Source organism: Girardinichthys multiradiatus, chromosome 9, assembly GCF_021462225.1.
Source record: "Girardinichthys multiradiatus isolate DD_20200921_A chromosome 9, DD_fGirMul_XY1, whole genome shotgun sequence".
NCBI lineage: Eukaryota > Metazoa > Chordata > Actinopteri > Cyprinodontiformes > Goodeidae > Girardinichthys > Girardinichthys multiradiatus.
This window is the reverse complement of record NC_061802.1, coordinates 17715493-17739746: the sequence shown is the minus strand read 5'-3', so window position 1 is coordinate 17739746 and position 24254 is coordinate 17715493. Positions and strand designations below refer to the sequence as shown.

At 39.8% G+C, this 24254-nt stretch overlaps 1 protein-coding gene and 1 long non-coding RNA gene across 4 annotated transcripts; one reads left to right on the top strand and one right to left on the bottom strand.

Annotated features, from left to right (window-relative positions):
* The first annotated feature begins 486 nt into the window (after positions 1-486).
* Positions 487-24040, top strand: il12rb1 (interleukin 12 receptor subunit beta 1). The gene is made up of 15 exons (XM_047374083.1): positions 487-624; positions 1218-1341; positions 2970-3136; positions 3228-3364; positions 3464-3497; positions 8215-8337; positions 8732-8808; positions 14400-14622; positions 14717-14863; positions 15005-15103; positions 20524-20676; positions 20775-20930; positions 21073-21142; positions 22512-22587; positions 23415-24040. The coding sequence occupies exons 1-15, from the start codon at positions 495-497 to the stop codon at positions 23697-23699; spliced, it is 2001 nt and encodes a 666-aa protein (XP_047230039.1). The 5' UTR covers positions 487-494; the 3' UTR covers positions 23700-24040.
* Positions 5637-13431, bottom strand: LOC124873441. 3 transcript variants are annotated; one of them, XR_007039529.1, is made up of 5 exons: positions 13025-13431; positions 6814-8331; positions 6437-6695; positions 6038-6360; positions 5637-5968 (listed from the first exon to the last, which is right to left on the bottom strand). It is a non-coding gene; the product is annotated as an uncharacterized LOC124873441 (long non-coding RNA). The 3 variants fall into 3 exon arrangements; XR_007039530.1 differs by having other exon boundaries at positions 6038-6695; positions 6814-6945; positions 7938-8331; XR_007039528.1 differs by having other exon boundaries at positions 6038-6695.
* Positions 24041-24254: the final 214 nt, after the last annotated feature.

Sequence of the window (24254 nt, the reverse complement as noted above, 5' to 3'; positions counted from 1 at the left end):
AACCCTACCCCACCCCTGGTTGCCACTAATTCATGTATGTAAGAAGAAAAAATGACAAACTTGCCCCTGAAAGCATTACCTGATAAAGAGAATCAATTAATCAACTAGATGATTAACACAGCTGCTCAGGTTCTTACCCAAATTGAGAAAACCAAATATTTTTCCCCTCCTCATATAAACTCATTTAGGTGTGCAAGCAGCTCTCTGTTGACACATTACACTACATGTAGGTGTCAGTAATCTTTGCTGTAGTTTCCACAGTTACTGCACCTCCACTGGTTCTTTGATGGGAAGCATAACGAGAAAAAATATTGTAGGATGAGCAGAGAAAAAAATTTCAAAAAACTTCAAACAGTCGCTGCTGTGGCTGTCTGCAAGGAAGACAAACACAAGCTCCCCCCACCACTGACTCGTTGTGGTTTTGCTCTAACTCATATAGGCTGAGATGTGAAAATGTGACGTTTCTGGGAAACAAGACCCAGTTACTTGAACACATGTTGAGTTCATGGACTCTCCTACACTCAGTTATGATTGTCTTTCTACTTTACCTCATGGAAATTTTTCATCACTTGAGATCTCTACATGGATGTGTGACATTTCTGCTCATCACAACAATCAGCAAGGGTAAAGTCATCATTTTTATTGTCTTAAAAAGTCTTTTTCAAACTATTATCAACAACAAAATGATTGCTGGATTATAATCACTCGAAGGAAAGTGAAAATCATGTAAAATAAAACATCAGCCGCAGAACATTGGTTAGCTTATCGGCATAATGTGGTTTCCACTAGCAGGTGATATCCGCTCTGTGCTGTATGAGAGGCCTCGGTGAAGCAACAGTAATATAAGAAGATATTTAGCTTGTTGTCTGGCTGCTTAATGTTTAACTTTGCTGTCAGATATCTATTCAGATTAACTTCAAAACTAGTCTGGACAAGAAAAAAGATACGTTTTATCAGATATGTTATAATGCAAAACACTTCAAGTGGATCTGAAACAAAAAAGAAATGCAAGTTAGCAATTGAAACATAAATCTACAAAAAACTAAAACTCTACAGCTCTCAGGAGGAGTGTAAACAAGCACTTTTGCAATTTACCAAATACTTGAACTTAAAAGCTGTAAAAAACGATTAAAATTGAATAAAACTGATCTATTTTCTGTCCGTTTAATTATCCATCTGTCGACCTAATCAGATTTCTAAATCTGTTTTCTCCTAAGGGTCAGCATGTGAGGCTCCGTCCAGTCCTCAGTGCTTCCGACAAAATGAGGGCATGACTGTTTACATCTGTGAATGGGACTTCAGCACAAATGAAACTGATGTGGCATTCGACCTTTACTTTAAGTGAGTACCGCTCGGTGCTGAAGAGGCATATCTATACTCAGTCGGGCACTTTATGAAGATTTATGTCCGTATTTTGCCTGAATGCCTGAAAGAAATGTTGAACGTTGTGTAAATAAACTGCTCTCAGTTCCCTCTAAGAACTATAGGGTGGGGGAACAGGTCACCATTTCCTGTAGCATGAAAGTGAAGCTGAAACAAGGGAGTTTAAATGTCATCATGGGGATTTAACAAATAGAGACAAGCACTTGATTCACAAGCACTTCATATTCAACAAATCAATAATTGTTCATAGAACCAGTGGTTCCCTATAGAGTGAACTGGGGGGTCATAAAATCCCAGATGATAAAAGCAGCAGTAAAGAATGGATAAAAATCAACAGTAATGGGAACAACTTACTACATGCTTCTGTAAAATTTAAGATGAACTTAGGAAGGCTCTTTATGGTTAGATCAGCAGCACCTGTATAAAAGAAGGATTTTTCTCACTTTGATGGTCTATAGTATACTGCACTGTGTTAACACAATGCCATGTTGTGAAGGAGCAATTGTTGCTGCCTATCTATATAGGTAGTGATATAAAGCAATTTCTAAACAACCTGAAGTTCATTGTTCTACAGAGAAAACAATGATTCACAAGTAAAAAACATTTAAGACACCTAGAAATCCTTCCAGGAATGAATGTCCCTGCAAATGTACCACAAACTCAGATTCTGCAATGCAGCAGACTTAAGAGCTCCATCTCAGACTCTGCAGGCCTCAGTAAGAATGTTCTCGACAGGAAAAAGATACAAACAAGTATGTCTTACTTGCAGAGTTGCATCTGAATGCAAGACTTCAGGAACAATGTCTTCAGGGCAGATGACACAGAAGCAGAGATTTCATAAGATAATGCAAAACACCATGTTAGAAGAAAACCAAACACAGATATCAGCACAGAAACCTCTTACGAACTGTAGAGCACATTGTCAGAGCGTTGATGGTCTGCGCTCATTTATTCAACCATGAATCTTTCCAAATATTAAATTATTTAAAAGTAAGGTTGTCTGTCTAATAGCTTCAACTTGTGCCAGGTCATTGATTCTAAACACAGCATCAAGTCTGCCACAGAACAAATGATAAAGAAAACCATCAAATTATTGCAATAGCTCAGTCATTTTTTCTGTTTCCCATGACTGTAATGGTTTTTAAGTCTGGTCTTTGCAACTATAGTCCTTAATTGGTACAAATGTACTAATATTTTACGCAATTGCATAACTAACAATTTTAGGTTTTGACTTTTGGATGCTTCAGCCAGCAACAATCATGGCTATGACTCTTTGTACTTTCCTTCTTGGTCATAAACTAATTAGTCCGGGAACCACTAAGAGAACCAAACAAAGAACTGGAGATATGTTTGCTCACAGTGAGCATAGTTTGCACATATAGGACTGCATCATCAATTTATCACACAGCACCGTTTCTAAAGTACGGTGCTGATGAAAATTACAGTAAAATTATAAGGTTTGTAGAAATAAAACGTCAAAATGTTGCTTCAGTATGATAAGTTTTATTCAGTCTTTGCAATTACAAACATGGTTTCTTGTTTAGCTGATTTGATCATGTTTATGATATCTGCGTTTTTCTTGACAGCGACACTTTTGGCATTAAAACAAAATTTGGGAAAATTAAGGAGAACCGCACAGAGCTGAATGAGGAAGAACTGATAGTCGGTTTTAAAGTTGACATCTGGGTGGAGGCCCATGCTGGAAGCTCCATCTGCACCTCAAATATAACGTCTGGGATACTGAGTGACACAGGTACCGGATGCTGTTGCTTGTCTTTTTTAAGCTCTGAATGACACTCAGCCATATGTTTTCACAAAATGTTTGACTTTTTTTTTCTCTGCAGTTAAATATGAAGCACCACAAAATATAAATGTGTCCTGGTTGGGAAAAAACCTCAGCTTAAGTTGGCAGTCTGACTTTCCATCTTTAGCTGAGGTCTCTTTAAGGAAAGATGGGGACCAGACAGAATTATGGGAAAAAGTGAGATTTATTACTGTTTCTTTACAAAATCTTATATCTTTGCATTCCTATAAGCTGACCTGTTGATTAATGCTAATTTGTATTCACTTTGTCTTACAGAGAATAATGAATACCACCAATGAGGCTTCGATACGTGAGTGCACAAATATTCCTTCAGTTAGGCTTTCAAATTCTGTTTATGAATGGATATCTGCTTGTATTCTGGTTTCCCTTTCCTGCTCCAAAATCATGCAAAATGGGCAGCTCCACATTAAATTTTAAAATTGTCCACAGGTGTTTGGAGTTACAGGGCTGCACAGTGGTGCAGTTTGTGGCATTGTTCCCTGACTTCAATTATCAGCCTGGGGTCTCTCTGCATGTTTGTCTAGGTGTAGGTTCTCTCAGAGTTCTCCAGCTTCCTAGCACAGTCCAAAAACTTGACTGTTTTTGATTAGGGTTAATTTTCCTTGGGTATCAGTACATGAATGGTTATTTGCCTTGCGATGGAGTACCGACCTTTCCAGGGTGTACCCAGTCTGTCGGAAAATGGACAACCAGCATTCTGGTATTTTTCCTTTTTCTTCAATGTGGACAAGGTGTGCATCAGCACAATTATAGACGGGAAACTACTCGTACTCGTACTTGTAGTCTTCTGTTTATCCAGGAACGGGTCACGGGGACAGTTTAAGCAGAGACACCCAGACTTCTCTCATCACAGACACCTCCTCCAGCTCCACTAGGGGGAAGCCTGAGGCGTTCTCAGGCCAGTCAAGAGACATAGTCCCTCCAGTGAGTCCTGGGCCTTCCCCTGGGCCTCCTCCCGGTGGGACGCGTCTGGACACCTCCCTGTGGAGGCGTCCAGGAGGCTTTTTTAAAACAGACACCAGAGCCAGCTCAACTGACTCCACTCGATGTGAAAGAGCAGCGGCTCTACTCCAAGCTCCTCCCAGATGGCTGAGCTCCTCACCCTATCTCAAAGGGAGAGCCACCCAGCGGAGGAAACTCATTTCAGTTGTTTGTATGTGGGATGTTGTTCTTCTGGTCATGACCCAAAGTTCATATTCATAGGTGAGTGTAGGAACATAGACCGACTGGTAAATCGAGAGCTTTGCCTTTTGGCTCAGCTCTTTCTTTACCACAAAGGACTGGAAGCAGATCAAGCAACCAAGCCAAAAAGGAAAATTTGTGTGAAGCCCTACCAGTCAAAATCCTATTTAGCAACACTCAAAAAATCTCTAGAAACACAAAGCTATGCAAAAAATAACGTTACAAAATTAAAGAAAGCATACAATTCAGAGAAAACAGTTCAATACGAGTTCCTTATTAAAACCCTGCCTCTCTGCCAATGACCACTGGAGATAGGCACCGACCCCCCCGCACAGACAGGCAGGTATATATATATAAGGAACATGTTGGTTTTTCTGGGTGCTGGCCCAATATTAAATCCACTAAGTCACTCCTACCATCTTTTATAGGTGTGTCCTTTGTAATTCAATTTCACACAGCAGCATATTTTATCTAAACACCTACAACAGATCCCTTTGATATCATTCAAGAATGAAAATTGTTGTAATTTCTGCATTGTGATCCATGTCATTATTAGTTTCAATACTGGGCCTTTGTTGTTTTCAGTTGGTGTTGTTGATGTTCTGACCATATTCAGGGCATGGTTTTCGGTTCACATCTATGTTTCATGTTTTGTTTGCAGTGCTTGTGGGTAGGTTTCTTCTTTTGAACTTGTTTATGTTTGTGGCTGCAGGTATGAGGGTGTGGTAAGCTCTACATTTCAGTTGGCTTCAGTACCCTCATTTTGTTTTTTCAGTTCAGGTAGAGCAAACATTATCATTTCACCATGTAATGTGCATCTCTGAAACAGCTGATTGACCAATTAAATAGTAATTATGCAAATAAGCCTGCAATTGACAACCTTTGTTTACAAAAGTAGTATGTATTAGTGCTATGGGAAATTACTCTGTTGTACAATATATAAGTAAAACAGTCTCATTTGTTAAGCCATCTATTTATCAATCTGCTGTGAATTTCCCCCTCAAAGATCAATTATTGCCCTCACAAAAAAAACCAACGTTTTTCAGCACTATGATTTATTTTCAACCACAGATAAAATCATAATCTAAATACTAGGGAAAGTATAACAATGACCTGCAAATTGAATCAAAGTACAAATTTATCAGTCTAAACTAATACACATTTAAACAGATTAAAGTTATAAACTGAACAAATATAGGGACAAGAAAGAGCAAACAGACTACTTCTACTAACAAGAATGAGCAAATATTCAGGAATTTTATTAGAACTATTGATTGAGCCATTCATTTACAAGATTTTGTCTGATTTTCAACAAAACCTTGTATGAAGAAACCATGTATGAAAAGATTGCTTAAAAGTCTCTCTTTCACATTTTTTTTTTTCATATTAAATAACACTTCATGCCCATGGGAATGTCAGCTCTGGTTTTCCTGGTCTCGGGCTCACACCCAATAGTGTCATAATGTTTCGAACAGATTTGACCCACATGCAGAAAGCAATTCAGGAGACTGAGTTTAACGGTAATGAGTTTATTTACAATGTAATGAAATGTGCAGGGAACTGGAACCGGGATACCAACTGTAAAATAAACAGAACGGTAAGCAAGGAGTAACTCTGGATCTAAATTCTTAAATAATTCTGCCTTACGGGATTGATGGAGATCCGCCAGAGGGGGGGTGGAGAGACCAAGGGGTTGTTTACCCGTGAGACAGGAGATGGTGAATACTGGTGTGCCAGGATGTTTAGTAGATCCAAGAGTTTCTGACGTTGGTGCAGTGGATGGAGGAGGGTGGACAGGGTTCGTAGAAGGAGATCCAAGGAACGAAGGAATCAGGAGGCTGCCAGCCGGTGTGATCCAACGAAGTAATAAGAGGCTTGAGTCTTTGTTCATGGAGCTGGATAGCTTCTTTCCAGAAGATGGTAATCCAGGCAGGGTTCAATGCAGAAGGCAAAGTCAGGTTCAGGTAAACCTGCAAGGTAACAAATACAAAATTACCAAAAGTACAAGGCAAGTTCAAGACAAAGGTAATGTGGCTTGAGCTGTACCACTAAGGGCTACACTGTGGCAGTGAGTTGCTGGCAGCCTCCTCCTTAAATACTCCTCAGCAGGTAATTAGGGGGATAAAGAACACATGTCACCTCTCCTCCAGGTTCCACGCTATCTAGAGGCTAAGCACAGTAAACAGCACCAAACAAACAGACAAGGCACAGATCCTGACAAGTAGGCAGGATAGGTCTCCAACCCTTTTCCTCTACTTGTCGACGGAGTCTAGGCTCATTGTTTCCATGACTGGCCTGGGGGTCTCTAATGAAAGAGAACAGGGAACATGTATTTGTCCAACAGACTTGGATGTTTGGATGAAATGAGTCCCAGCTGGGACCCAGCCACATTATAAACAGCTGATAAATGAAAAGATAATTACCTGATGGTGGTCCATTTCCCAGCTGATAAGTCTCTTTGGAAGTTACACATGAGTTATTCTTATGATGGCTTTCAGAAACAAAAAAGGTTTCAGGGTCGCATCAGGAAAACTGTTTCAGGATTGATGCAGGCTCTGTTGATGACAACAAAGCAAAGGAATTTCACCTCATTTTTGAACAATTGATCACACAGGCAAACATGATGGCCTATCATCAAGAGCAGAACTCTTGCTCATCACAGCTGTTGTTGTGGTTCTTTGTTCCTTCTTGTCCTGACATGTCAGTGTGATGACAGCCAGATTTCAGTGATCATTGATGATATGTTCCTGCATGTGAGGTCCAGAAAGCAATACCTCTCTAGTGAATGCACAGGTGGATGTTAAAATGTTAGACACTTTTTAGATTATATATAATCAGTGGAAAGTAGGTTTGATAATGATGCAATCATTTGTTAGCACTATAATCCATCTTGCCACCGAACAAAGATAAAACATTTTTTTCAGGAAAGGCAGAACAGCCATGATATTATATCATATTATATCATATCATATAACAGACATGATATTCAAACCTTCAGGGTCTCTCTTGAAGTAAAACTGTAAAAATATGATCCATTTGAATCTGACTGATTAACAATATTGTTTTTGATGAGCAAAGTCAATTCAAGCAGTCATCAAAACCAGAGGATTTGAAAAAATACTAATGCCATGTTCTTTTATCTTTAACTTGATATGAAAAAGAGGCACCTGTAAATTACAGCATTAATTAAGTACAGAGCCATGCTTTTATGCCATTTCTATGATTTCTTTTAAAACAAGGAAACAAGCATCCTCCAAGAGTTTCCATGCTTTGTTCTTTTTCAAGACTTGCATGTCTGCACAATAAAAAGCAATGAAACTAATAGGTGTCCTCCAGCCCTCCGTTATATCTTTGGTGTGTAATTCGTCTTTCATCTGAAATGTAATGGTTATGCTGAGCACTCCTGTCACTAACAATCTGCAAGTAAATTTCAGATATCTGAAAGGCAAATGAGGAAACTGTAATGTAGGTCAGCACTGTTGTTTTGCAGCTTAAGGTCTCGGGTTCAAATTCTAGCATCTTTCAACATGGAGTTTGCATGTCCTACCTGTGCATGCGTGGGTTCTCCCAGGGTGCTCCGGGTTCCTCTTAGGTTAATTGGTCTCTCTAAATTGCCTGTAGGCATGAGTGTGTACAACGTTGTTTGTCCTGTGTGTCTCTTTGTTACCCTGTGGTGGACTGGCAACCTGTTCAGGGAGTACCCCGCCTCTTGTCTAATGACCAATGGAGATGGGTGCGAGCTTGCACGGATGATATAGATATAGACAATGGATGGATAGACCAAAAAGTTACAAATAATAATTTCTTTCATTTTATCTAAACAGAAAAGCTGGTCATTGTGAATCTTCAGAAGAAAACAGCTTATCAGGTTCAAATCCGACACCGGTCCAACCAAGCTAAAACCTCACTGTGGAGCAACTGGTCACCAGCTGTGATAGTTCCTGCAGGTAAACTTATGTAATTCCCTTTTTTCTTCTAAAACAACTGAAAACTTTAAAGATGCATCTAAACTTTCAAATGTTATGAAGTAAACGTGCTACAAAAATCATATATCTATTCTCATTAAAACAGCAGTGATTACATGTAGTTGCAACCAGTGTGAACTTTACTGTATAGTTATATAATGTATAAAATTACAATTAATCATTACTCCAACCTCAAAATGTCAGTGTTTACATTTTCTTCGTGAATGAAGGAAAGACAATGCATCTGTATTCGTCAAAGTAAATAAAACTGAGATAAAAGCAAAGTGTGCTTAAAAAATAAGATGTCTTTAATACCTCTTATTTGGTCTGAGTAAAGCAATAAATGTAAAAGTGTTTTGTATTTTTGAACCAACAGAACTTGAAGATCGTCCTAAAGTCAACAGCACAACAACAGTTTTAAATGACACTCGACAGGTGACGCTGACGTGGGAGGTAACTATGTTTAAGTGTCATTTACTGAAAATTTTATCACATAATAAAACATATTGAAACAACACTAAATTGCTTCAGGTCAGAATAACTGCAGAAAAATAAATCTGTGAATAAAAACAGAACATAAATATTATTAGAATAAATATTTTATAACTAAAGCTCGGGCCTGAAATACAGGTCACATGTGGAGTTGTTTTTTTTCTGGCACGAGCCAAGTAACTGAAACAGTTGATGTAATCAAACTGTGAGAAACACAACACACATTCCTCTGCAGGGCTTTCTTGCATTAGATGAGATATGCACACACTTAAACAGGAAACATCTGTTGGTAAAGACTAACAGATAAAGACTACACTCTGGTGGTGTGATTATTGGGCTCAGAGCACTTAATAATTACCATTACCGTATTTTTCGCACTATAAGGCGCTCTTAAAAACCATTAATTTTCTCAAAAAATGACAGTGCGCCTTGTAATCCGGAGCGCCTTATATATGGATCAATTGGTTAATTGGTTAATTCATACTGGTTGTACACGGCGCTCTGTCAAAATGTTTCAGTACGACTGGTAAACTACAAAGCCGCACCGCTTGCAGCATTACGGCTACCGTAGTCAGGGGCGTCGCCGAAGTAATAGCGGTAAACACCTGTACTGTGCTTACTCCTAGTCCAACACCACTTGTGTGTGTATAACGACCCCAAAATTGCACCTTTCAAGAGACACGCTTACGATGCTGAGTTCAAACTCGAGGCTGTCAGCTACGCAGTCGAACATGGGAATAGAGCAGCAGCGAGAGAATTCAACAGTTAACGCTACTATATTGAGAATGTACTAACGTTTGATTTAGTGCATCAAACTGTTTCTTTTACGTGTTTACTGAATCAGGGAAAAGTTCCCTTTCACGTTTTAACTAACGTTTGATTTCAACTTCAACTTCATAGACTCCAATGCATTCCTAACGTGCGGTTGGCTCTATTCAATAGAATTCTATGTAGAGGAGACCTTACCATGAGAGTGAATGGAGTTATCAGAACGCTGGTTTGTAGTGTATTAATAAAGTTTGACTGACTGACTTATCTGACTGTTTTGTTGACATTCTCTTTAGCACAGCTCCATCTAGTGGATGCATAACGCAACCCCAGTCAAACGTTTGACTGCAGTAGCTTCTATTCTATGCGCCTTATAATCCGGTGCGCCCTATATATGAAAAAAGTTCTAAAATAGGCCATTCATTGAAGGTGCGCCTTATAATCCGGTGCGCCTTATAGTGCGGAAAATACGGTAGTTCATTATCATTAATAATTTATAATTATTAACCAAAACCACACCAAATGCTGTCTCTTTATCTATATTAAAATTTAATAAACCTATTGTCCCTCTTACAACCAACAAATCATGCTCAACAACTTTCACCCAATTAAGCATGCACTACTCAACAAAAGGGATACATTAATGACCAAAAATAAGGAATACGTGCTGAGGGTAGATGGAGATCAAACCAGCAGTTTATGGACTGAATGGGAATGGATCAAAGCTTCGGATTGACTTGGAAAATGGAAAACACACTCAGTGGGAAAAAGCGAGTTCCCACATAGGCAGCGCCTTCAGGAGCGGCTTAGCTCTTTATCAGCATACAGTTATGAAACAGCCCTCAAGGCGGGAGCTCCGTGAATCACAAAGGGCCATAAACTGTGAAACAATGGAGATGAACATGAGACTCAGTTCGCAGCCTCAGTGTGTTCTAAAGTCCAATTTAAACTTCAAACTGGGTCAGCGCTCAGTTGATCAGAACACAGTACACACGCACCGACTTTCAACTTTGCTCAGCGCAGCAGTCCAAACAATATTCAAAAACAATCACCATTCAACTTAAACATTTCAAAATTTGCATGCAACGAATTAATACCTTGGAATAAGTAACTGTGATCCTGGATCACGTTAACTATGTGCCTTTCCCTGCCCAGACTAGTGACCAAAGAGGTCAAAATAGCAAACAAGTGGGCCTCCAAGGAAGGGTGAAGATATGACCAGCAAGTGTCACACGTCACTAAACACTCTTGGGTCACCTTCTCCTCTTTCGTCCAAAACGGGGAAAATATGATGCTCCGTTGGCAGTCAACTGAAACACATGGAGGTAACTTGTCTCCTTGGGGAAACCCCTTGGGTTTTCATCCTCGCTGCCGAATTGCCAAACGGTCTTCGATCGGGATATGGATCTTCTGATCTTCTTATATCAGACACATTTTCTAGCTTTTCAAGCTCTTCCGGGAATGGTCAATGTGGAGGAAAAGTTTATCTGTCTGCGAGCTTCTATTACTCCTGAGATTGCCTCCGAGCGTAGTATTGGCACACCACGGGTGGAAATGGCAGCTCAGCTTTCACTTTAGTGGGTTTTTATAGACTCTGGTGATGCGTTTTCAGTTAATGGCGGACTGGGTAGTCACATTTTCCTAAGCAGAGAGAGCTTAGGAAATCACATGCTTCAGAACCAATAATTAGCTTGGAGAATGAAGAAATGCAACAAATAAATTCACCCCAGCAATTAAAACGATCCCAACTACATGGTGTCTAGGGAACCAGCTACAGCTACAGGGGTTGGACAATGAAACTGAAACACCTGGTTTTAGACCACAATAATTTATTAGTATGGTGTAGGGCCTCCTTTTGCGGCCAATACAGCGTCAATTAGTCTTGGGAATGACATATACAAGTCCTGCACAGTGGTCAGAGGGATTTTAAGCCATTCTTCTTGCAGGATAGTGGCCAGGTCACTACGTGATACTGGTGGAGGAAAACGTTTCCTGACTTGCTCCTCCAAAACACCCCAAAGTGGCTCAATAATATTTAGATCTGGTGACTGTGCAGGGCATGGGAGATGTTCAACTTCACTTTCATGTTCATCAAACCAATCTTTCACCAGTCTTGCTGTGTGTATTGGTGCATTGTCATCCTGATACACGGCACTGCCTTCAGGATACAATGTTTGAACCATTGGATGCACATGGTCCTCAAGAATGGTTCGGTAGTCCTTGGCAGTGACGCGTCCATCTAGCACAAGTATTGGGCCAAGGGAATGCCATGATATGGCAGCCCAAACCATCACTGATCCACCCCCATGCTTCACTCTGGGCATGCAACAGTCTGGGTGGTACGCTTCTTTGGGGCTTCTCCACACCGTAACTCTCCCGGATGTGAGGAAAACAGTAAAGGTGGACTCATCAGAGTCACACATCACATTGTCCACAGCCCAATATTTGCACTCCTTGCACCATTGAAACTGACGTTTGGCATTGGCATAAGTGACCAAAGGTTTGGCTATAGCAGCCCAGCCGTGTATATTGACCCTGTGGAGCTCCTGACGGACAGTTCTGGTGGAAACAGGAGAGTTGAGGTGCACATTTAATTCTGCCGTGATTTGGGCAGCCATGGTTTAACGTTTTTTGGATACAATCCGGGTTAGCACCCGAACATCCCTTTCAGACAGCTTCCTCTTGCGTCCACAGTTAATCTTGTTGGATGTGGTTCGTCCTTCTTGGTGGTATGCTGACATTACCCTGGATACCGTGGCTCTTGATACATCACAAAGACTTGCTGTCTTGGTCACAGATGCGCCAGCAAGACTTGCACCAACAATTTGTCCTCTTTTGAACTCTGGTATGTCACCCATAATGTTGTGTGCATTTCAATATTTTGAACAAAACTGTGCTCTTACCCTGTTAATTGAACCTTCACACTCTGCTCTTACTGGTGCAATGTGCAATCAATGAAGACTGGCTACCAGGCTGGTCCAATTTAGCCATGAAACCTCCCACACTAAAATGACAGGTGTTTCAGTTTCATTGTCCAACCCCTGTAGCAAACGGGAGATAGTAGCCACTACCCCAATCAGCACTCCGGAGAAAAACATAAACATGGATAAAAGAATGAAACTGAAGCTATACTGAAAGCTATTAGCTCGTTAGGACAGAAAGTGGACGACCGCGTGGAAGAAGTTAGCATGTAGATGCAACAACACAGTGCTATGCTAGCGACTATTGCTAAGTCGGTCCAGCTCAACTCTGAGGAGCTCAAAGAGGGTAAGGAAAAAAGAAAAGTCATGGAAAAACAAGTGGAGTCTTTTGCTAAAGAGAACAAGCGCTTAAAGGAAGGAGTTATGAACAATGAAAGATATGAAAGACGGTGGTGCCTGCACATAAAAGGAAGAAAGGAAAAGCCTACCGAAAACATCCGAGCAGAAACTGTGGAGCTTCTGTGTAAAATTGCACCTGACCTGGCGACAAACATGAATGAAGAGGTCGACATCGTCCGCAGAGTGGGTCGAAGGTGGACCCGGCAAATCATCATTCTGTTTGTGAGACGAGCAGTGAGTTGACATCTGGAGAAGAACAAATACTTCTCCAGTTTGCAAAGAAGAAGGGATTTGCTTCTCTGAAGATTTGCCTCAAGAAGACTGGAAGGCGTGACAAGCAATGTTGCCAAAAATTTAAAAAGCAAGAGAAGAAGGCAAAGTTTCGGGCTTTAGGGGACGTTTTTGGTTTTATTGAAGGCAGACGCATTATGGGGTACATTTCCCCTGTGGCTTAAGATTCTGGAAGGTAGTGGACCGTTCTGTAGGGGACCTCATCCTCAAGGTTATTCCACCCTCCTAACTTTTTCTAAACTTGTTCATGTGTTCTATTTTTCATTTAAAGACTGAACTTTCCTTTATTTCTTTTAACACAAGGGGACTTAAAGACTCACTAAATGGAAGCACCAAAAAAATATTAATATTGGAGAATATTCGGGAGGGTCATCAGTCCTCCACCTTCTGTGGTCCGTTTCTGACCTGTGCAAGAAAAACACTGTGTACTTTTAGTATACCTTATCTACTAATACCTAAATTTTACCTGTTAGAACAAAATCTCTTTTTCTTAATTACTTATCAAAGTTACACATTTACTTTTTGAACCCAAATGATTTGCATGTCAAAGTTACATAACTTGACAAACAAAAGAAAAAGGACAGGTTGTGGACTGAAAATGAACAAAAGAAAAGCAGCCAGATACCAAGTACAATTTTAAAAAGACCAACAGAAAGACAAAAATAATAACTGAAGCTTGCACGTCCCTTCAGCTCCTTTTAAAAGCAAAAGTTTAAGAAATTAGCGATAACTCAATACTGTTGGACAGTAGTACATGCACCGAGGTCCCAACCTTTCACTCAGCACAAACTCAGATCTGTTTCCACTATGTATCCGCTTGTATTCTGAGTCATACAGCCTCACTTTGTTGTAGCAGACAGTTAGTGAATGGAGCAGTCATTAACACTGCATATTCTTCTCTAGTCTGGAAGCCTTGTTGCACCACTGTGTCATGTCAGTCTGTCTCTTTCATGCTGTGACTTATTTTTATTATGCAAGAAAATGCATGTGTGATTGAAGATTTTTAGTGAATTGTCTAATTCAAGTACTGTCAAGTAAAATATCAAAAATAATACTTAGTTGACCTTTTACACCGTTGCATGCACCTTTATTCTCTGTGTTTTTATGCAGCACTACTGTGCACTGGAAGATCCATTAGTTGCTGTATGTAACTTAAGCTGTTATCCTCCTCAGACTCATTCAGCAGCAGTCAGAGGTCTGACTTACACTGTGAACGTCACACAGTGTTCCCTAAAATGCCCCTGTAAGAGGAAGAGTCACAGCACCAGAGCAAACAGCTACACCGTTTATGTGTCACACTCAGCTGTCAACATCACTGTTATTGCCAGGAACGAAGCAGGGCACTCTCCTCCGGCAGTTGTGCACGTACCAGTTGCCTCTGCTGCAGATTTAAAAAGTAGGTCCATCAGTCTGTGCGCATGTTTTACGTCAGACCATGTTTATTTCCTCATGTCAACCACAAATGATTTTGTATCCTTCCTTGCTGGCAGCTTGTGACAAAACATTGCTGGATGAGAAATTAAAGACGAAAACGTGCCTCGAGTTTTACGAGCTCCAAGATGCTGATTTAATACCAGAAAGAGTGTGGTATATAACTGGAAAGAAAAGGAAAAAGGAAATAAAGAAAATAAAAGGAGGTAAGTTAGATATTAAGGTTTCTGCACTCTTTTACATCACAACTATCTGTGCGATTTTTCTGCCATTTTGCACCTCCTTGATGAAAATGATCAAATATGTCACCCCAGAAAGCTAAAGCACCTGCTTTGTTTCCATTAAAGACATGAAGAACTACACACGCTACCTTTACTTTGAACACAGATGTCATGATGGCAAACCACAGACGGTTAAAATGTGCCTCTACTATAAGAGACAGGGTGGTAAGTGTTTTCCATCAGCACTATAAACCTCAAAATCATGCAAGCAGAACATTTCACTGTCACGTTTGTTGCTCATATATGCTGTTATTTACCTCTAGAAATGATCACCTCTTTACCAGTGCATACTCCCATTTGTTACCCATGTAATTAAACTTCAAGTAGCAGTATATGTTCACTTGGTAGTTACGTTTTTATGCTTAAATAAGACAGTGGGGGGCAGATTGGGGCAGGCTGACTCTTATAAAATACAACAGATTGAACAAAACTTACTTTTAGCAACCTCTAGCTTGCAGATGTTTGTTGGAGACACATACCCACATTTCCTTACAGAAGAATTTAAGAAGATTATAGCAAAAAAGTATAGTAATTCACTGAACAAGCTGGTTAGGAGGGCCTGTCTTGGGCTGCCCATTGGACTCTGTGGAAGTGGTGAGTGAGAGTAGGATGTTAGCCAAGCACACATCTATCAGAGACATAACCACTCTCCCACTGCACCGGACTGTAGAGGAGCTGAGCAGCTCCTTCAGTGGCCGTCTGAGACACTCAGTTCAGGAAGGAGCGCTACAGCAGCTCCTTCATCCTCACTGCTGTCCAACTATTTAATTCTACCATATAAAACTGGTGCAACAACCTCTATATTTGTAGATACCTATCTTATTTTATCTTATCTTAAATTCTAAAATTAGGCACTAAACATCTCCAAGGTGGGTATAAACTGATGCATAGTCCACACAAAAAGTCTGCTACAAAGACCAAAACTGAAAAGGATGCACTGGTGAATCCCCAGCTAAAGGCAGAACTCAGATACTGGGGAATGACATCACATCCAACCTATAGATGGGATGAGAAATACTCAAAATAAAATACAGGTCCTTCTAAAACAATTAGCATATTGTGATAAAGTTCATTATTTTCCATAATGTCATGATGACAAATTTTACATTCATATATTTTAGATTCATTGCACACTAACTGAAATATTTCAGGTCTTTTATTGTCTTAATACGGATGATTTTGGCATACAGCTCATGAAAACCCAAAATTCCTATCTCACAAAATTAGCATATTATTAAAAGGGTCTCTAAACGAGCTATGAACCTAATCATCTGAATCAACGAGTTAACTCTAAACACCTGCAAAAGATTCCTGAGGCCTTTAAAACTCCCAGCCTGGTTTATCACTCAAAACCCCAATCATGGGTAAGACTGCCGACCTGACTGCTGTCCAGAAGGCCACTATTGACACCCTCAAGCAAGAGGGTAAGACACAGAAACAAATTTCTGAACGAACAGGCTGTTCCCAAAGTGCTGTATCAAGGCACCTCAGTGGGAAGTCTGTGGGAAGGAAAAAGTGTGGCAGAAAACGCTGCACAACGAGAAGAGGTGACCGGACCCTGAGGAAGATTGTGGAGAAGGGCCGATTCCAGACCTTGGGGGACCTGAGGAAGCAGTGGACTGAGTCTGGAGTAGAAACATCCAGAGCCACCGTGAACAGGCGTGTGCAGGAAATGGGCTACAGGTGCCGCATTCCCCAGGTCAAGCCACTTTTGAACCAGAAACAGCGGCAGAAGCGCCTGACCTGGGCTACAGAGAAGCAGCACTGGACTGTTGCTCAGTGGTCCAAAGTACTTTTTTCGGATGAAAGCAAATTCTGCATGTCATTCGGAAATCAAGGTGCCAGAGTCTGGAGGAAGACTGGGGAGAAGGAAATGCCAAAATGCCAGAAGTCCAGTGTCAAGTACCCACAGTCAGTGATGGTCTGGGGTGCCGTGTCAGCTGCTGGTGTTGGTCCACTGTGTTTTATCAAGGGCAGGGTCAATGCAGCTAGCTATCAGGAGAGTTTGGAGCACTTCATGCTTCCATCTGCTGAAAAGCTTTATGGAGATGAAGATTTCGTTTTTCAGCACGACCTGGCACTTGCTCACAGTGCCAAAACCACTGGTAAATGGTTTACTGACCATGGTATCACTGTGCTCAATTGGCCTGCCAACTCTCCTGACCTGAACCCCATAGAGAATCTGTGGGATATTGTGAAGAGAACGTTGAGAGACTCAAGACCCAACACTCTGGATGAGCTAAAGGCCGCTATCGAAGCATCCTGGGCCTCCATAAGACCTCAGCAGTGCCACAGGCTGATTGCCTCCATGCCACGCCGCATTGAAGCAGTCATTTCTGCAAAAGGATTCCCGACCAAGTATTGAGTGCATAACTGTACATGATTATTTGAAGGTTGACGTTTATTGTATTAAAAACACTTTTCTTTTATTGGTCGGATGAAATATGCTAATTTTGTGAGATAGGAATTTTGGGTTTTCATGAGCTGTATGCCAAAATCATCCGTATTAAGACAATAAAAGACCTGAAATATTTCAGTTAGTGTGCAATGAATCTAAAATATATGAATGTTCAATTTTCATCATGACATTATAGAAAATAATGAACTTTATCACAATATGCTAATTTTTTGAGAAGGACCTGTACAGAAAGCTTTATGAGAGATTTCCAGAACATGAAAGAAACTGTGCACACAATCATTATTTTAAATGGGAGATCCTGCAGCAGCCTGTCCTGACTTGTGTAATTGAAAACCAACAGCAAAAACTGACAGAAAAAACAGAAAAAAACAAATTAGTATTGAAGTGGTTATTGGTTGTGAGGCACAGACACACTCAATGAGCCAGACAATGCAATTGAGCTCTTCTCAAAGTCTTATAGCATCCAAAATGAGCATTTACAAAACATTAGACAGCACTGGCAACAGGGAAAAACAATTCAATGTAATTACATTTCACCTGATAGACAAAATTAATTAACTGAACCTTGTGCTCAATGTGTCCTAAACACTAGTCTAAGGGAAAAGCGGGTAATAACATTTTATTCCAATAGTTGATAAAACCACAGATGTGCCGTACCTGGAGCAAAATATACTGTTGCTGAGATACGTCAGTCAAACATCCCCTTAGGGTGGGTAGGAATAGATTAACTTTAATTTAAAGAACTTTCTAAGAAAAAAATCAAAATCAGAAGACAAAAATTACAACAATGGTCCAACAATTATTAAGTGAACATGGGCCAGTGCTCTGATAATGGAGCTATGAGAACATGGCAGGGGAAGGGCAACCTCGCATTGTGTCACCCATAGAGACACAAATGAACAGTTTGTTGCTGCAGCTGGCACTACCTTCTGATTTTGAGCCTTTGGTTCGAGCAGGGGTCTGCAACCCATGGCTCCAGAGCTGACGGTGGCTCTTTGGACCTTCCCAGTGGCTTTTAATAACTTTGGTGAAAAATGACAAAGATCCAACTAATGTTTTCAAATATAGAAAGAAAATGGAGGTATAAGTAGTTTTTCAGTTGTTTTCTATGGAATAACTGACTTGAATTTCTACAACAGAATGACACTAAATGTACCAGCAACATAGTTTTAGATCAAATTTTTTTGTCATTACGTTGGAAAGTATGTCCCACAAGTGGGTCATGGTGTAGAGGTAGAGCGCATTACCCATATATGGAGGCTTCAGTCCTCGATGCAGCTGTCCTGGGTTTGAGTCCTGATCCTGGAGACCTGGGCAGCATGTCTCCCCCTCTCTCCTGTCTGGTTACTTTCAAATAAAAATAAAGGCCATTAGTGCTGCAAAAAAACATAAAAATAGAAATAAAATGGTAGTTCTTTAAATCTCACAAATTTCCTATAGTAAATATTTATCAAAAACTATAAGATGTCTATTTTCAAATGGTCATGTAAAATTTGGGACTCTAAACGGGGTTTATTTAGCTGGACTGAGGGCAAAAATGGCTGCAGACCTTTGGGTTAGAAAAATTCAGAACAAGCAAACTGTGGTACTTGGGCTTTCTTTAGAGGAACTGTTCACCAGGTAAATATAAAGCTAGTTAATGAACTCATTATTATACATCTACATCAACATTAAACAAGAAGATGGTTGTATAGCACCATGTGTGTGAAAGATTAATGAGATATCATCTAATACTATGTTTTAAGCATGCGCCAGCCATATTGGATTTTAAGGTCTAGGTTGGTTAGGAACTTAGAACTCGGACTTCAGGAGATCCATCCATGTACCTGCTTTTCCTTGCGGGGTCGCAAGGGGGTTGGTGCCTATCTTCAGAGTATATTGGATAAGAGGCAGGGTACACCAGGGAAGGTTTCCAGACCACCAAAGGGCAACACAGACATTCAGAACAGAGAACCATGCATGCAATTTACAGTGATTAATAACATAATGACAGTCATATTTTAGGACTGTAAGAGGACGTTTGGAGCAGCCGCAGAAAAACCATGCAAGTGGAGCAGAAAGAACCCAGCACCTTCTCGCTGTGAGGAAACAGTGCTAACCTCTTCTCCACCGTGCAGGATGTTTCTGTTTGTCTTCCTAACTTGGAGTTTGGAGATTTCAACTTTTGGGTATAAACAGTAAAACAGATCATTTGGAGAACAATTTATTTTTCCCCATTATGCCTGCGATGGACTGGCGACCTGTCCAGTGTGTACCCCGCCTCTCGCCCATAGACCACTGGAGTTAGGCACCAGCTACCCCACAACCCTGTATGCAAGAAGCTGGTATAGAAAATGGATGGATGGATGGATGGATGAAAAAATGCAATAAACTGACAAAGTACAAGCCAAGTTGCATCAGTGTTTTTAAAATGCCTGCCAATATGATCGTATTTGGAAATCTTATTTACTTATGTGCTACCTATTATTAAAAAGTAGAGTACAATAGAGGGCACACCACATGTTTGCTTTTTGGTCTTTTTTTATCTGAACATCTAAAAAAAAATCACTGAATCAAGAAACCATTGACATCTTTTGTCAGAGGTTTTCATGATGCTCTCAACTCTGCATCTTTTATGTTTGCTAACATTGTTTCTGTGGTGGGAGATCATGTCACTGCTTTTCAGCAGAATTTCAGTCAGGACTCATTGCTTGCCTGCCAGTTTCAAATATCAGCTGTGCGTTGTTTTTTAAACCAATCTATGTTGTGTGTGAAAGGGTTTTGTGCTGAAAAATCTTACCTTATAGCTAAACACAGTGGGTTAAGAAAGTCTGCTGATTCCATCTTTACTTAGAGACAGTTGGAGCCCACAGTACAGGAGGCTAAAAGTTGACTGATATTTTATCATGTTTTACTGAAGTAGGAGTGTCCCTCTCATTGGCTTTTTTAATCCCAGATTTGGTTTTGTATTTCTGTAACACCTTAATTATTAGTTATGCTTAAAAATGTTTATGCAAATTTCATCTTAGGATTTTTACTATAAATGCTGCCCTCTATGACTTTTGTATAGTTAATATAAATCTGTTATGTAGCAATATGCTCATTTCTATCTTTTTGTTGCACTTCAACTGAATACCAGAGTTAGACTTATACTAAAGTCGACTGCGCGAATTTGTTTCAATTTCAGTGCCAAGCAGAGAGCCACAGAACCTCATAATTGTTTCTGACACGCACAACTCTGCTAATCTGTCCTGGAAAGAGATTCCGTATGCAGACCTCAATGGCGTCCTCACACACTACAAATTATGTACTGTAAAAAGTTTGCAGTCCGAACCACAAGGTTTGAAAGACCGTGTTTTCTCAAATTCTTTTTCGTTTATCTGCACTGTGGAAGAAAATCTAAAATATCTTTAGATGTATCTTGTCTCATTTGAACAGAGTGCGTCAACATATCAGCATCAGCGACGAAACACTGTCTGAAAGCTTTAATGCCGGGAACCACATACAACGTCAGCCTAGTCGGCGTGACACAAGCAGGAGAAGGGCCTGTAGCTATACAGGGTTTTACCACATTGCCAGAAAAGCCTTTCAATGGTATTAGGCCTGCACATTCATCTTATCTGTTTTTATATTCATACCTTAAAATTAAAAATAGTGATTTTCTGAACTATAACTTTATACATTTTGTCTTTGTAGCTTCATTCCTAACCCGCTTTTTTCTCCATGTCCTTATCAGTGTGGATAAGTTTTGGATTGCTGCTTGGGTTTTTCCCCTTCTCAATAGTTTGCACCATTATCTTAAAGAGGTTGGTGACTATTTATTTTGCAAACATATTTAGTCCAAAAAACAGCATCATTGTGCCTTACAAAGATTTTCCTGTTAACTTTTTGATGTTTTGTCACATTGAAATCACAAACTTGAGGTATTTCTACCTGTGGTATGTCTACCTGTTTGGTTAAACTAGTGACTAACTTTCTTTTTTACAAAACTAAAAGTGAATCCTGCTGGAAGGATTCAGTTCTTGACTTTGACTGGACCATAACACATTAATATACCAAACCATTTATTTGTAACTTGTTGTCCTGCTTGAAGGTGAACATCCCATCCCAGTTTCAAGTCTTCGGTAGTTTCTATCAGATTTTCTTACAGGATTGGCCTATATTTGGCATCATCATTAAGCTCCATCTGTTTAGCTCCATCTATTTACCCATGCTGCAGAAAAGCACTGCATTATACTGCCACTACCATGCTTTACCATGGGAATGGAGTGTTCCTGATGATGGGCAGTGTTAGTTTTAGGAGGACAGCCATGTATTTGTAGGTGTCATACATTTTCCATTTTCAGATAGTAGATTGAACAGACTTCTGTGAGATGTTGAAAGCTTGAGATATTGTCTTATGAACTAAACCTGCTTTAAGCGTCTCTAAAGCGTTCTCCCTGACCTGTCTGTTGTGCTCCTTAGTCTTCATAATGCTGTTTGTTCCCAAATGTTTCTTTAACAAACATCTGAGGCCTTCACAGAACTATTGGATTTATACTGAGAATAAATTACACTTAAGCAAATGCTGTTTAGGTTTCTTGTAAAGGCAGTTATTAAGGCATAAATAACCGTTGTGGGCCACACTTTTTCAGATTTTCTTTTTAACAGAAACGTTTGAAAATCATGTATGATTTTCCTTTCACTTCACAATTATGCACAACTTTGTTTTGGCCTATCACATAAAATGCCAATAAAATACATGTAAGCTTCTGGTTGTTTTGTGACAAAATGTGAAAAGTTCATGATGACTAAGTACTTTTGCAAGGCACTGTATATGGGCTGTTTTCTTACTTTCGTTTTACACTGCAACAATTTCTCTAACTTTGCGGCTTTTTAAAGCTATTATATATTGCTTGTTCTGTAATGAAACTCATTGATTAGTTAAAGTAGTTTGTCCTATGCTGTCATATTGTTAAATTAATATGAATCATTTCCAAGTCATTGTGTTATTTTGTCATTTTTAGCAGTATTTTCCCTAAAAACCACACAAATCGTGTTCATACATTAGCAGGAGGCATGAGTTGCATCTTGTTTCTGTTGGAATCTAATCATATATCTGTGTGCCATTTGCCAGTTGAGGTTGCAAAAGCTGCTTTTATGTAAACGTTTTTTGTTTTGTCTTCTGATTTTTAGAATCAAAAGTAAGGTCTTTCCACCTGTGCCAAAACCTGTTATACCAGACTTCAGTTGTCGTCAACCAGAGAGCGAGGTAAGAGGCTGTTTTTAACTGAATCTATTTATCATAATTTCATATGATATCTAAGACTTTGCATCTGATGAAAAGTCATCTTTGGCACAGATTTAGAATGAGAAACTGCAGGTGAGGTAAATTTACACCTGGGACATTCATAACTTTTTCTGCTTTTCGTCCAGTAAAGCATTTGTTTTATATTTGTAGCATAACTGGTTCTAATAGGGCATGAATTCAAGTTAAACCAAAGGAAAGTCCCTGACGAGCATGTAGAAAGGTGATGTGAAAGACCCTCAAACTTTTAATTTTCCCACAAAGCAGAACTGTGATTATAGTGGTGGACCAAATCAATTACAGTTGAAGTAAATACATGAGAGCAGTTGGTCAGTGAATGGATTTTATGTTTATGACAAGCAGGGATTTACTGTTTGTCTCAAAAACAACATTTGTTGAACCTTTTTTTTTTATCAGTACAGTATAAATACATTAGTCTTCTAAATGTATAGAAATGTGATTCACGTCAGTGAAAGCTATATAGTGGAGATATGCAATTTATATTAAAATCTTTTTTATAGATTTAAGTTAGAATGAGTGCTATTCATTTGTTGTCGAATATAAAAGAGCAGTCATCTCTGTTGCCTCCCAGGATCAGGATTTATAACTTGTTCAAACCATCCAAAACAAAAAATAAATGTGTGACTGTATGAAAGTTACTGAATGTGATTTACTGCCACTTCTCTCACCTTTGAAACCCATGATCGGAACTTGACAGCAACCTCAGAAGTTGCAGTTGTTCTGTGCCCCAGAACACTGACCCTGTTCTCTGCTGATGTGACCCAAAACAGGAGATGTATGAGAGAAAAGAGGAAGTACACAAGCTCACGCTGCACCAGCCCATTTCAGAGATGGCCACTGTCTTTAAAGGGGAATGGGATGATGGGATCGAGCGGAAGGTGGAGACAAACGGGAGCTGCTTAGAACGATCTGACGACGAGAGCTCGAGTCTCGCTTCAGCAGATGTTACTCGGAGAAAAGCAGATCTGAAGGACCTGGAACAGGTGGAAACTGAGCTGGCCATGCTGATATACAGGAACGGTTTGGTGTTTGATGTCAAGTCAGAATCATTATGAATCACTGACTGTTTAACTGCCTCAACAGCACAAAGCTGTACAAGCACTGGGACTTAGTTCCTGTTAAGTGCTTACCTCTGTAAATAAAACGATGTATGCAAATGTGCACTTTTTATTTAAATCACTTGTGTTTTTCTTTTTTGTCTGCTTTGTGTGTATTTGCTGGAAGTCATTCATGTTCAACTAATTATATAAATTCAATAAGGGGTCATTACTGTACAGGAAAGCAGAAGAATTAACTACTGTTTCATATTTGCACAATGTCAGTTAATACAGTGCCACTTTGGCATTTATCATGTTTTGTTGCCTCACAACATGGAATTAAAATGGATTGTTTGAAAGTTTGCACCATTTCATTTATAGAACATGTCTACAACTTTGAGGATGTATTTATTTTTGTGAAGCCAATAAATAAATATGACAAGGTTACAAAACTTCAAAGGCCATAACTGTTTACATCCCCAAAGTCAATACTTTGTAGAGCCACATTTTGCAGCAATTACAGCTGCCAGCGGCTTTGGATAAGTCTCTATGAGCTTACCACTGCGATTTTTG